This window comes from Leucopleurus acutus, assembly GCF_964270905.1.
Source record: "Leucopleurus acutus genome assembly, chromosome: 13".
Taxonomy (NCBI): Eukaryota; Metazoa; Chordata; class Mammalia; order Artiodactyla; family Delphinidae; genus Leucopleurus; species Leucopleurus acutus.
In genome coordinates, this window is record NC_139155.1 from 39,456,875 (window position 1) to 39,471,943 (window position 15,069).

Here is a 15,069-nt window from a genome sequence, read left to right on the forward strand (position 1 = left end):
ACCTTGTCTTGCCAGGGTTTGCGACAAGTAAATCTTTACAGCCCCTCTCAGAGGGAGAAATCTCTGTCCTAAAGGACATTTTATTTTCCAGTCCCTGGGTTTTCACTGATCCCATCAAATCTTTCTTGTGGGGTAAAACCAGTATGGTGAAAGCTTGTACACAAGTGTTCATAGCAGCAGCATCTGTGAAAGCCAAAAGCTGTGAGCACCCAAATCTCCTTCAGTGGATGAAGAGATAAAACTTGGAGGCATATTTGTATTATACAATGGCACACTATACAGCAGCAGAAAGGAGCAAACTATTAATACGCGTAGTAACATAGATGAAGCTCTAAGGCACTGTGCTGAGTGAGAGAAGCCAGCCTCGAAGGGTCACATCCTGTATGATTCCCATTTTTTAAATAATAGAACTATAGTGATAGAGAATAAATCAGTGGTTGCCAGGGGCATGAACAGGTGATCAGGACGTCATTATAAAAGGATAACATGAGCGAGATTTGAGGGGAGATGGAGCCGTTCTATATGCTAATTGTGAAGGTTATCCATAATTATATATGTGTTAAAACTTACACAGCTAAATACCAAGAGAAAAAAGTCAATTTTACTATATGGTAATTAAAAAAAACAATATAATCGAATCTAAAAACAAATGCTCAGTGTGAATCCCATCAGGTAACTCACCCGCTGGCTCCGCTAGAGCAGCTTCCCTCCCCAGGGCTCCCTGGGGTCACCTTCCCTGAACGCTCCAAGCCAGCCCCATGGTAATGGCTCTTGTAACTCATCCCCCGCCCCCCACCTGCTTTATCTGATTCTACAAGGTGGTCAATATCTGAGCCCCCAAAGCGGGGAATCCCACCTAGGAGATTGCAGCTGGATCAGGACAGGGCACCATGCAATTTCAGCTTGCATGGTGAGAAACGGTTCGTTTCTGACACTCCCTCAGATCTTCTGAAGACATGGTTTGGGGGTGTGGGGAGAGTTCAGGGGGGCGTTAGTCTGGATCCTGGAACCCCTCATTAATCTCCCTGTTTAACAAGGGGAGCAGACTTCAGTTTCAGAACCATGAGCAGGCTAGAATTTCATACCCTTGTTTTGTCATAAAAATGTTAATGTTTTGAATTCCATGTTATTAGGCCAGCTTCCATCTTGCTGAAAGAAAAGTTAGAAAAGCAGTATAATTTCCCACATTTCAGAGTCTGAATTTTTTCCAGACCCATATTAGCATTTCAATGTGTTATGATGTTTGGGATCTCAGAAGATGTTACTCACTGGAACGATAAACGTGACTAAAATTCAACAACAGAAAACAAACCCAGTGTGGGTGCCAGTGGCCTGCTGACCTTTTTGAGGAAAGGATGACACTTAGAATCATGTCCTCAGGACCTTCCTGGACCTCCCCTGGCCCAGAACAAAAGATGAGACGGAACTGCCAGAAGTGAAAGAGTAAGTGAGGAATTCCTGGACGTTAGATGCCTTATGGTGCCAAGGAGAGTGTGACACGTGCTGGGTCCTTGACAGTGATTGGCAGCAGGATGCCCACGCCATGCGGCGGCTGCTGGGATCATTACACAGCCAAGCATGGCCTCTACCACTAACGTGGAGAGCATTACAATGAAAACACTGTGCAAGAGTGAAAATGCCATTTTTGCTGAATTTAATGTTTTCCGAAACAATGGCAGTGACTGAAAACGACAGGAAATAGGTGACCTTCATCTTCAAAAACCAACAGAAAATTGCTTTCAAATTGCATGGTAAAATCAACTCACAAAGAGCTTTGAAAATAAAAACCGAATTCTTAGGATTATCTTCCAGAAAAGTGATGCCCATTCCCCACCAGGACTGTAGGAAATTTCCTGTGACCTCATCAACAAACGGCATTTCATTAAAAAGCAATCACTGCCCACGTGACCCGGAGAAAATGGCTTGTTGTTTTACTATATATTTCTTTTAATCTTAGTAGAGTTAATGTCATTCATTTTTCAACTGAGTTCTTAATATATTTAGGATAGTATCATTTTCTGCCCAGTTTTTTGCAAACAATTTCCCAGTTTGTCACTTGCCTTTAGTTTTTGCTTTGGATTTCATTTTAAAATAAGATGTTTTATAGTTCATAGTTTTATACAGCGAAATATTTAAGTCCTTTGCTTTGGAATCTTTTTGGCTGGTTTTACTATTTTATTATTTGGCAACTAGAGACCAGCTAATCTTCACCTCTAGTGTTTCCTCAGTTTTCTACAGTTTGATATGTTACACTGAACTCTTCAATCTACCTGAAATTTATTTTGGTATACAGTCAAAGTATGTTTTTGTTTATTTCCATTTATCAAAACCTCTCCCAGTCATGAGTAAAGCTGACCGTCCCTATGGATTTCAATCACAGGGTGAGTCATCCTGTGCACTGAGGTCTGTCTCACAGCCCCTCTGCTTCAGCCATCTGCTGAGGAAAGAGTCAAGACCACATTGTTTTAATCCTTAGAGTTTGCACAACATTTTAATATCTAGTAGAATCACTCTTCATAATTATGTTGCTTTCTACTAATTTGTCCCCAGTCATCAGGGGAAATGTTTCTCCAGTTACATTTCAGGAAGAGATTCTGGGTCCTTTCTGAAGAACTAATGATCACTGCAGTTGGTCCTCAGGCTTGCACCCGGCAGCCTGGGGCACAAAAAGGGAGGATCTTGGGGTGGCTGATGTAGCGTCTGGGGTCCAGGGAAGAGAAACAACCCCACCCTCCCTCAATTATTAATGAGGAAGGGGCCCAAGCACCGGGATGAAGGAGCTCCAGTCCTGACAGTGGGCTGTCCCAGGTCAGCATGGGACCCACGGTCAGAGCACCTCTCAGGACGGACACAAGCTGGTGACCAGGGAGACGTAATGGGAGGAAAGGGAGCACAAGGGTGAGGTCACCATCACAGGAGGAGGACGGGACCCGCCCTCAGGAATCCATACCTCGCCCCCATCAGTCAGAAGTCAGTAAGCCGTGGAACAGAGTGCTTGCTTTTCTGTCTGATTGTGAATGATTTCCTTAGAGTAAAACTTGCTACTCTATATTCTTAAGGGAAAATGTTTTCAAGGGGACATCTTGATAGGGCGAGTAGCCATAAAATTCTCGCTACCCTCTTTCCGGTTTCATTGGAAAGAACCAAAGCACAGAAAGCATGCAGACTCTCAGGCCTTCACAGGTATGAGCACCAGCACACATTGCACACATGCCACACGAGGGTGTAAAGGGTTTTCTCTTGCAAAGAGGCATGCCGAAGGGTGTTCCCGCCATGGGGGTGCACACGATGTGGTTCTTCTTCAGAGGGCAAATTTTAGATTTTCACATGTACTAGTTCCCTAGGGCTGCCACAACAAAGTACCACAAACTGAGAGGCTTAAAACAACAGAAATTAGGTATGGAACTTGGTAAACTGCAAGCTGAAGACCAATCACATTTGCTACACAGGCTGCCTGAACACTGTGACCATCTCTCCAGATGGACCCCTCCGTGCTTCTGGAGGCAAGGATGGCCAGGCCAAGCTGTGGGACCACAACGAAGGCAAGCACCTTCACACGCTAGATGGTGGGCACCTCATCAACGCCCTGTGCTTCAGTCCCAAATGCTACTGGCTCTGTGCTGCCGCTGGCTCAGCGTCAAGATCTGGGACTCAGAGGGCAAAATTCTTGTAGATGAATTGGAGCAAGAAGTTATCAGGACCAGCAGCAAGGCAGAACCACCCCCCAGTGGACCTCTCTGGCCTGGTCTGCTGATGGTCAGACTGTTAGCTGGCTACAAGGACCACCTGGCGTGAGTGTGGCAGGTGACCCTCGGCACCCACTAGAAACATGGCAGAGCTTTAAAAATAAAAAACTGGTTTTTTGAAGAAGAAAAACACGCAGAAATTTATTCTCTCCCAGGTGGAGAGACTAGAAGTCTGACGTCAAGGTGTCGGCAGGGCCGTGCTCTCTCCGATGGCTCTAGGGTAGGATCCGTCCTTGCTTCATCCGGGATTGGCTGCTGACAACCCTTAGCATCCTTTGGCGGTCCTCAGCTTATAGACGTATCACTCCAATCTCTGCCCCTGCTTTCACTGGCTGTCTTCCTCATGTATGTGTGTCTAACTTGTCTTCCCTCTATGTGTATCTCTTTTCCTCTTCTTATAAGGACACCAGTCCTACTGGATTAGAGCCCACCCTAATGACCTCATCTTAGCCTGATTACATCTGCAAAGATCCTATTTCCTAATAAGATCACATTCACAGGTACCAGGGGTTAGGACTTCAGGAACACATCTACAAGAACACATCTTTTGGCGTGGGGGGACACAGTTCAACCAGTAACAAACGTCAACCGACCTTGTTCACTAAAGTCATTGCATAAACCAGCAACTCCGTGTCGACCCCATCCTTTTCCTCCAGGATTTCCATGATATTTGACCAAGGTTTGACTCCTAGAATAAAGCAAAAATCATTAGAAACAGCAAGTCAACACTCCTTGTCCAATTCACATCACAGTTTATCCAGAGACTTATCACCCAATGATGGCAGTGCCTTTCAGTCACCAAATTTCAAAGCATGACACAATTCTTAGGATGGACTTGAATATGTTTCCAATTAGGTGACGATATACCATGTCATCCTGGTCTACTTGAAAACGTATACTCTTCAGTGTCAGGATGCCTATCAGTTTGTTTGAAAAGTTCCCTTTATACTAAATAGGTGATTTTTTAAAAATCCATTCATATGCAGCTTTTCTTAGACCACGCATTTTACTCTCCAAGTGTGGAAATTCTTTGTAAGTACTCTCTGTATGTCCATCTCCTGCAAGGAAAGGGGACACAGGAGAGCTTTACAGTCACTCTAGCAATGGACTTCAAACAATAACTGTGAAACGTCCATCTAGCAAACATTTCAAGAACAGAAGTATATTATCTGTATTCAATCAAGGCACAAATAACTATTTAAGCATCAACCAGGTACCAAGGAACTGGGTCTCTGGGAGTCTGTCATCAAGAGGTTATAATCAAATGGAACAGTTAGGCATATGTACAGGAACACACCTCAGCACAGGGTAAAAGCACTTACAAGGCAAAGCGTTTAGCCAAGCCTGTCACTCAGCAAGGGAGGTCTGCCTCTTGCAGTGCGATGGTCGAGGAAGGTTTGGTGCAAGAGGCGACTCCTCAGTGGAGCTCCTGGGGGAAGCTCCTGGAGGCTGTCCCGTGGCTCCAGGGAGGGCAGGGAAAGCCTCCACGTTCAGGATCGCCAAGCCAAGGCCAAGGCCACAAAGGGTACACGACATCCTGATGTGATTTCCTACGCTGGAGATAAACATCTGCAGTGAAGTGTTGCCTTGCCCTTGGCGTGGCGGTGTGGAACGTGCAGCTCTTTCCTGCTTTCTCTATAAAGATCTCAAAGGGACATGGCTTATTTTTGCTGAAAAAGTAAAGTCTGAAATAACCTAAAACCAGTGGGTTCCAAACGCTGATTCATGGATGGGTTATGTCAGAGCTGATCTCCTGGCCTTGAGAACAAAAGCTCCCCAAGGGCAGTGATGTGTCCTGTCTTATCTCTGTGCCCTTGGCAGAGTGCCCGGCACATAGTAGGTGCTCAATAAAATGTCTGACTAGTGACTGGAGACCCCTGAGAGGGCATGGGTGGGTTAAACTGGGGCAGTTTTAAAAGAGCCAGAGGGTTAAATGCACACAGTAAGAAAATAAGAGAAGACAGGAGAATTTTAAAAGGAATAGGCACCTACTATACAATGTGAAAGACACAGATGTAGTTTGATGTACAGGTCTGTTGGTGCTCCCAGCCAGGGAACAAAAAGCCTTTTCCTTTGGACTAGCTGCCCAGTTGGCCCAAACTATGAACCCAAGGACTAAGCTTCTATGACCCTTTGTTACTGTGAACACAAAAGCATGATCCTTTGCCTGCTAACTGTTGAAAATTCTTGAAATTCTTGAAATTCTTGAAAATTATATTCTTGCTGATCTTTATCATCAAACTATTTTGAAGTCCACACCTGTTCTCCAAGGCCCAGCAAAGTAACTGCTTCCGCCCTCAAGACAATCAGTGTGGTCAGTAGGTCATGGGTCTCACTGTCCAGGAATCGGTCAAGCATTCCAAGTGCCTTTGCTCATGTTTATAACAAGGACAACTTCCGTCATTCACACTCACACCCGACCTCAGTACAAAACACGAAAACACGAGTTCTACTGGGTTCCCCACATACGCGTAAAGAAAAGCCTATGCAAGAGGGAGAGCGTCAGTGCGAAGGATTCCTAGTGGGGCTCGGGGGTCCAGAACTGCTTCCTGGTTCCTTACTTTGGGGTCACACATGTCAAACAGGGCTTGGGGAAGGAAAAGCCAAGAAGCAACCACAGGCATCCCAGAGAGAGGGATGTACCTGGACTATCTCCTCTCCTCCTCTCTCTCTCATGCAGACACACATATCTGTGCACTAGTTTATCCATTATAATGAAAACACTCAAACACTGGTTTAATTAAAAACCGTGTTCTTCAGCTGTAATATCTGACTCCCTTCTTACCACTTAAGGATTTCAAGACTGGAAATTTGCATGTATTCATACACTGTTGGGATAAATGTTCACTGTCCTTTGACTGTTTGGGGACCAGAAAATAGAAACTTTTTAGAAGAATGAAGGGGAAGGGGAAGAAACCTTCTAATTCAACACAAATAGCCCTGGCAGGGCTCCAGCTGGCCTGTATCAAGCACCAGCAGTCGTAACTGTCCCAAGAGCTGCCACCTGTCAGAACTAAATGGTCCAGTTCACCCCTACCACCATCACCTTTGTTGCTCCATTTGGGGTTTACGTGTGTGTATGTGTAGGTAGGGGATGGTCCTGTATTAGAATCATAAACCACACGATCTTCCCCCTTCACATAACAGAGAACGAAACCGAGCCCCAAAGTAGTGGAATGAACAGAGGCTAGAGAGACGCGTCTAACCTGGAGGGATCGGATCCACCCTAGAGGCTCACTGTGAGGTGTCATGGAGGTAGAGCACTTTGTCGATTCTCCTGAGCACAGATGGAGAACGTCAGGAGACAGTAATTTCCTTCATCATTATCATCCGTCTCCCTCCAACTCCACCTCCCCTTCCTCCACCCCAAACACTGCAGTGAGTGTAGGTTCCATGACAGCCTGGCTTTTCTCTGATGTTTGCAAGCACATGGTTGGCACTTATAAATTCGTCAAACAAATGAGTTTTATACGAAGAACGCTTAGAACAGCGTCTGTTGCGTGGCAGGCACTCGAACAGCAGTAGCCGCCACTGCAGTGGTGGTGGGTGGAGGACACCCACATGGACCCATAGGCCTTCCACGCAGGCTCCCAGGCCAGAGTCCCCCTCTCACCAAACCGCAGCACTCCTCCCTCAACCCAGAATAAACCGCTCAGCACTTCTCCCTCTTACTCTCCCCCCGAGTCTCTGTATTAAACCCAAAAGAAAAGAGTAAGCTATCTTGCACGATGCCTTGTACACAAGTTGGTCTGACGCTCAAATACAAGGTCCCAGCGGCATGTTCCAAGCCTTTCAGCGTGATCAATGAACACTTAGCAGGTATGCTTCTGCTCTAAGCAGCAATGGAAACAGAGCTTGAGTTCTGCCCACTCTAACCTCCACCATGCTCTGTGCATTCTTCACAGAGCAATGTATCCTTGAGCAGAAGTCAGAGACGGGATCGCTTGAAAAGACGCCTGGATTCTTTTTCCCCTGTTAATCATGTGTTAGACACATGTTTAAAAATTATGTCATATCTCATCACCTCACATTCAAATGAAAAATGGAACTTCTTCAAAAGCAGTGCTGAACCAAATTAGCAGGACTCAAGATTTATGACTGAAATTTCAAAATAAGTTACCCAGTCTGTGGGTAACAAAATAAGTGCCACCCCCTGTGTCTGAGAGGCAAACTCATACAGTCAGAGGGAGGGGCACCCCGCCCAGGGGAGCAGAGGGTTCTCGACCAGTTTCCTGGTGACCACCACAGCGAAGGTCCCCAGGAAAGGAAGTCTCTGATGATAGCAAAATGACAAAGCAAGGCCCACCCGTGGGCTTCCATGAGTGCTTACTGACTTTCTCTCTTCCTGCCTGGCCCCATCCACTAGGAAGGGAAACTGACTTGAAGATGCAGGCAAAACAGTTGCCCCTGGGACTTCCCTGGTGGTCCGGTGGTAAAGAATCCGCCTTCCAATGCAGGGGACGCGGGTTAGATCCCTGGGCAGGGAGCTAAGATCCCACATGCCGCAGGGCAACGAAGCCCGCGCGCCACAACTACTGAGCTTGCGCGCCTCAACTAGAGAGACCGCGTGCCGCAAACTACAGAGCCCACACGCTCTGGAACCCGTGCACTACAGCTACAGAGCCCACATGCTCTGGAGCCTGTGCGCCATAACTAGAGAGAGAAAAAAACCCTGCATGCCACCATTAGAGAGAAGCCCGCGTGCCGCAACGAAAATTCCCTCATGCCTCAACGAAGATCCCGCATGCCACAACCAAGACCCCATGCAGCCAAAAATAAATAAATAAATAATAAATCTTAAAAAAAAAAAGAGTCTGCCCCTGCAGTAGGTGCAGACAGGTGTGACACTGAGCCATGCCCTAGAGACTAACTCCAGTCCACCATTTCATTCTAGCCCCTGAACCAAAGGGGCAGTTGCCGGGATCAAATGGGGCCCGTTTAATTTTCATTAATTCATGCATATTTATTAGTCTCTATGAAACACCTAGATCCCTCAGCTTTTATTGCTGCTCCCTAACTGGCCCACTCTTGGCCTAACAGCAAATTGTCCATCCATGCTCACAAATGAACACTTCTGGTTAACCCACGTGTGGGATGTGCGATGTTTATAAAGCAACCAGAGGAATCTGTTCTCAGACAACTTCATCTGCCGTAGGCGGTAGTAATTTTTGAGGTCTTTTAGCTCGTTTGTTGATTTTCTTTGCTGATTCTTTAAACTTAACAGTTTTCATCATCCAAAAGAATTCCTTTCTACTAAAAAAGTCTATAACATGCCCATTCTCCACCCTATCTCCCCCAAAATGAGTCTAAAGCCACCTTGAGGAGTCAAATTTATGGCTTATTTATAAACTTGTGTGGAAATGGACGTACTCGGCTGGCCCTCAGTCACCTCTGGCACGTCTGTCTACTTGCTGGTCCAGCTGAGAGGGGACTGGAGAGCGAGAGCAGCTTCTAAGCTTGCCAGGTGGAAACACACCTGCTAGTCATGCTGCTTCCTGCAGAAGAGCATGACATATTTAAGATTTTTTTTTTCTTTTTTTTTTTTTGCGGTACACGGGCCTCTCACCACCGCGGCCCCTCCCGCCACGGAGCACAGGCTCCAGACGCACAGGCCCAGCGGCCATGGCTCACGGGCCCAGCCGCACCGCGGCATGTGTGATCTTCCCAGACCGGGACACGAACCCGCGTCCACTGCATCGGCAGGCAGACCCCCAACCACTGCGCCACCAGGGAAGCCCGAGCATGACATATTTAGATGTCCAATTCCAGCACAGTGTTCAGGAACAATTTTACTAGCAGTAAAAGAGGATGATGTTATATGTATATGTTAGAAAATCATGGCCGAGACCACACATGCCATAGAGAAACATGGGAACGAACCACACGTGATAAGCTATGGATGAGTTTTTCCATCAGTGTTGTTCCTTTCTGTTCTCAGCCACTAGTGCTCAGTAGCAGACAGGTGACAGCACTTGCCAGAAGCTTACGAAATTTTATAGGCAAAAATCGTGACATTGAAGAAACAACCCCTTGGCTGTTTTGATTTTATATTTTTACAAATTGGGGAAAGATGGCCATTGTTTTGTCTTGGGGGAGAGAGTAGAGCTGACAGCCTCTGACTGGGCCTGCAGGTAGAGTCTTGGGGGTAGGGTGCCCTTGGGATCTCTCCTCTACGTCCACAACATGCCCTCCATGAAATGTGCAGTCCGAGGAAGGAAGGTCACAAGAAGGTTGTCCCCTCTAACATGGCGCCCATGACAAGGGCCCATGGGTTACCTGAAATTTAGGACAGGAGAATGAAGAGTCCGCTAATTGTCCTAAAGCAACTTCCAGGTTGGAGGATGGAGTATGAATCTTCCAGGACCGATGAAAGGACTGGCCTCACTCTCTCCACGAACACCCACCTTGGCCTCAGGCCTCATTGACTGGCCCTGGGAAAGCCCGGCCTGGCTTCTGAGCCACTGAGAGCCTTCGTTAGGTTTCTCAGGGGCCCCACTGATCTGCTCCTGAGGCCGTGAGGGTCTTCATGCTCGTGCTTCAGATGGCAACAGGCTGTGGCAGAAAGAAACCTGCCCCTGTCTGGGATCCACTTTCCAGACTCACAGCCCCCGACCACACACTAGGGACTGCCTCTGTGATACACCTACACACAGGCCTGGAGTCCCCTCCAGCCTGCAATCCACCGAGCTGGGGACTGAGGTCTGCCTGCCTGTTTGTGGGGAAAGTGCGGGAGCCCAGCTCACGGTCCTGGATGGCTTTCATTAACTTACATTCAAACTTTCAAAGCAACTAGTGAGCCGCTTTCTTTCGTCTTTGGATTCAGCCCTGGATGTGGGTCTCTGAGCAATGCTAAGTCAGAGACACAAGTGGTTTGAATCAAAGAGGACTATTTAGGCCTCTCGTTCCTTTTTGACAGTTGTCCCTCGGCTGACTTGTTCATATACATGTGTGTGCACATGCAGAGACACACACACACACACAAAACCATACACCAACATGTTAACAACAATTCTCTCTGGTGAGATTAGAGGTGATTTTTTACGGTCTCCTTTACATTGTTTTTTCCAAATTTTCTACAGAGTGTTACTGTTATAAAAAGAAAACAATTAATGTTATCAAGTTTTTGTTCTTGTTAGAGTCTTTGTGGGGATGATAATATTAATAAAAATGTCCTACTGAGGAACAAAACCAAAATATTTTTAAAAGAACAAAACAAAACACCCCATTTTAGCTTCAGGCTTCACAGTATTATAGGAGCCACAGCCTGCTTTACAGTAAACCGAATCCACAGCTCATTCGTCATCAAGTGTGTACAGCAGGCCTGCCTGCTGTGGTCAGCCAGGTGCTGGGACACCAAGAAGAGACAGACACCCTGCCCTTGAGCAGGGCACACACTCATGGGAGACGGGCAGTGACAAGAGCACAGCAGAGAATAGGGACGCGTGAGGGCTTTGAGAGCGTACACCCATCTGATCCAAGATAGGGAGGGTGTTGCTGCAAGCCGGGTAGGAGGCGGAGGTGACGGGTGGACAGGGGCTAGATGGCAAAGTGTCAGGTCCTAATCCTGTGGGCACCGGGAAGCCATTGGCGGGTTTTAGATGGAAAACGATGTGGCCCAATTTGTGCTTCAGAAGAATCCTCCAATAGCAGAGGGGAGGGTGGGTATGCCAGGGAAGGGAGAACATTCAAGGAAGCAAGGGATGCCAGGTGAGATGGTGAGGGTGTGGGATGTAGGGAAGCGAGAACATTCAAGGAACATCTGGGGGTCAGAGCCAACCAAGCAGGTGTGAGGGGAAGAGAGGAAGGAGTCAGAGTGATCCCAACAGGATGGGAAAAGAGGATAAGGAACTGGTTCTGTGTGTTCAGTCGCGGAGGCTGAAGACAGCATAAAGATAAGCTGGGTTAGCTTTACGGGTTAGCGCAGCAGTGCTTTTCTTTCACTGTCCCCTCCCTAACCTAATCTTTGTACACTTAACTATCCTAAAATATACGTTTCCTGCAGTGGGAAGTCCACACAAAGGGAATTCTGTTCTTAATTCTGTTTTGAACACGTAAAAAGTGGAAGCCTTCTTTCATTAGGCGCTTCTACTTCGATGACATAGTGGGCAGGGACCACTCACCCCTTTTTGTGTCGACAGCAGAGACGGCCTCAATCAGAAGAGGTGCATTGGACTCCGAGTACTCCACAAACACCAGCAGCAGCTTCAGGGCCGTCTTCACCACCAGGCGGAACTGCAGAGAAAAGATACAACCATCGTGTAGCTGCAGCCACGGCGGGGATGCCTGAAAGCTTCGTCCTAACAGCAGCTGGCACCCAGCCCCTCTTCTCAGCAATTACACAGTTTCCTTCACTGGACGCCTCAGAAGGCAGGCGTTAGTATAGTCTCCATTGCACAGGTTAGGAAACTTGAGGGCACAGAGGCCCCTGCCCAAGATTGCACAGCTAGAAATAGAACCAGAATTTGAACACAAGGCCTTTGGCCCTAGAGCTCACACCAATGGTCTCTCAACAGACGAGGTAACAGCTGCTGGGTTGGTTACTTCATTTTATCCAGACTAGATCATTCTGAAGTAGAAAAATCGATTCTCATTTTTCTGGCGAGGAAGCAGGCACAGCAGGTTAAATGACTTGTCCAGGGTCACAATAGGTCACCTGAACCAAGTCCTGCCCTTAAAACTGCAGAGAGGTCTGCCTGGGGCCTCACCCCACAGTCCTGGGCCCAGAGCACTGCACGCACGAGGAGCCCCACGGAGCCCAGGGGCCCTCCCTCACGCGGGCCGAGGGTCACTCACCCAGAGAAATTCCCCAACCTCCCAGCTGATGCTACCGCAGATCCCTAACTCAGCTCAGCAGCTGGGGGACTGTGGCAGCCTGGGGGCTCCAGCTCAGCTCCCTGCCCATTCCCGCAGGTGCTGCAGCTGCTACCTCCACCCACAGTCTCCTTTCCTGCACCCCACTTCCTTCCAAGAACCTCCTTCTCAAGGAACTCACACACCAAGTTCCTCCTGGAAATGGGTTCAAATCTTGCTTCTGAGAAACAGCAAACCTGCCTTGGGGCTGCTCCTCCCACCCGCAGCAGGTGGCTGGGCAGTGCCCCGCCCCCCACCGGCAGAAAGCACTTTCTAGGGCACAGGGGCTGATCTGCATCGTGTCTGAAGGGCCTGGAACTACACCTGGCACAGAATGGGCTCAGCCATGTTTGCTCGCTGAATGAATGGATCAGGTAAGGACCAGCCAATCAGCCCAGGTCCCCTCGCCCCACCCCCGTGGCCATGGAGAATCGGCTCCAGGCTCTCCACTCACTCTGCAGCGCAGAAAGGCCCAGTGCCCCCGTAGGCATCAGCTCACATCGAATTATTAGGGGCACGTGTACGCAGTAGGGGAGAACTGGAGCCCTGCACACGCCGCGGGAAACAGCGTGAAACCACCACCCATCCCCAGTCATGTCTCCAAACACATGCACCTCCCTCTACCCCTTGCCCCTTCTCCCCTGTCCTACTTCCCTAGTAAACCAGCTGGCTTTTCCTAGATTCCACATCTCTCTCCAGCCAGTGCCCTGGTTCCCAGCTCCAAGTTATAGGAAAACATTTCAAAAGAGTTGCCACCCTCCCTGGCGCCCCTTCCTCACTTCCCATGGACTCCTCAATCCAATCTGACAGGGCGTCTACCTCCACCGCACAGATTACGTTACTCTTGTCAAGGCTGCTGATGACCTCCGTGTTGGTCAGTGCTTACTCTTCTGTGCTCACTTTGGCTTAACCCTCAGCAGCACGTGACACGATCAACGGCTCCCTCCAGAAACAATTTCCTCTAGCCATGGCCGACCACAGTCTCCTACCTGGGCGGCTCCTCCTCCAGGAGGAGCTCAACCTCCAGGCGTGGGAAGGCCTCAGGGCTCACCACTCCCCCGGTCCCTTGCCGTGCGCTCTCTCTAGGTGAGCTGATCCAGGCTCTTAGCTTTAAGTCCCAACTATGACTCAGTGCTCTCCAGGCCTGGCCCCTGACATCGCCACGCGAATGCTTACAGGCCCTCAAATTCAATATGGCCCAAAGAGAACTCCTGATTGGCACTCATGCTCATTCCATCCCACAGACCACTGCCAGCATGTTCCTTCCACAGCCCCCACCTCAGGACAAGGCCCCGCCATCCACTGAGTGCAAGCGGGAGTCACCCTGCCCTTCCCCCACCCAATCCTACGATGACGCCATCATCCAGGGCTGTCAGCGGCTGTCCTTGCCCTGACTCCCTCCACATCTCCATCTCCCTGTCCACCATGAGCGCCTCCTAAGTACTTCTGGGCTTGTCACCATGAAGTCCATTCTCCACGTTGCAGCCAGAGGGACCTGGGCACTCTCAACCCTGTATTAGCTCTGTGTCACATTCAGGGTGGAATCCACCCCTGTGGGCTTTACGTCTCTGCCAAGCTCTCTGACCTCATCTCCTGTCACTCTCCCTCTGCCCAGGGAGCTTCCATTAGCCACCTTTCTTCAGTCATGTGACCGTGCGCTTTTCACACACTGAAGCTTGTGCATGACTCAGTCTTCTCATTGGCTATTCCTTAACCAGTCACCACAGGACTGGCCTTTCCTTATCCTCCAGGTATGAGAAATTTCCCCTCATGGGAAGTGGCTTCCTGACTACTTCATCTAAAGGAGCCCCCTGGTCACTCACATCACCCTGTTCTATTTTCTTCACATCCTTTATCATGACCTGAAATCGCTACATACAAGTTTGTTCACCTGATGTTCCTCTGTTGCCCCCGACTAGAGCAGAAGCTACCTGGTGGCGGAGATATTACTTTATTTGACACACAGGAAACAGCGTCTGCCCAGACGAACTACTGGGTCAGTATTACACACGAAGGGCAGGCCGGCGCGCCCTTTTCACCGAGGTTTGCTCTGCACACCCAACCACTAATGTACGTGTACCCAGCCTCGTATCCCCGACTCCACGCCTCGACAACTTCACGGAGGACAACAAGCGTATTGGGCTTCTGTCCTCACGGCGACATCCTTATCGCAGTGGCACCTGAGTTCCTGTGAGGGCTTTGAGCTCTTTAGAACGTTTTCAACTTCATAGCCTGAGTCCCACATTCTCTGCTCTCCCTGACTGAGAACAGACTAAATTCCAGAGTATTTTTCTCAGCAGCTACAAGGTTGGGGGCAGGAGGGGAAGGCATGGCATGATGAACTGTGCTATCTTTGTACGTTGAGAGCTGAAAAAACTTTCTTCAAGTAAATAAAACAACCCAGCAAGCCCAGGCTTGGCGCCCTCCTCAGTGGGTACACTATTATTATGTGGTTTAAGCCTCCTCAGTGCCT

At 48.6% G+C, this 15,069-nt stretch overlaps 1 protein-coding gene across 7 annotated transcripts in view; it reads right to left on the reverse strand.

The window, feature by feature from the left end:
- The window catches only part of FHOD3 (formin homology 2 domain containing 3), a gene marked incomplete at both ends in the record, with an annotated part of 492,573 nt that overhangs the window by 183,485 nt on the left and 294,019 nt on the right, over positions 1–15,069 (reverse strand). For all 7 annotated transcript variants that reach the window (XM_082852719.1, XM_082852718.1, XM_082852717.1 and 4 more), the window contains 2 exons: positions 4,340–4,434; positions 11,867–11,978. In XM_082852719.1, the coding sequence (XP_082708845.1) occupies positions 4,340–4,434; positions 11,867–11,978 (207 nt within the window). The remainder of the gene's footprint in view (positions 1–4,339; positions 4,435–11,866; positions 11,979–15,069) is intronic.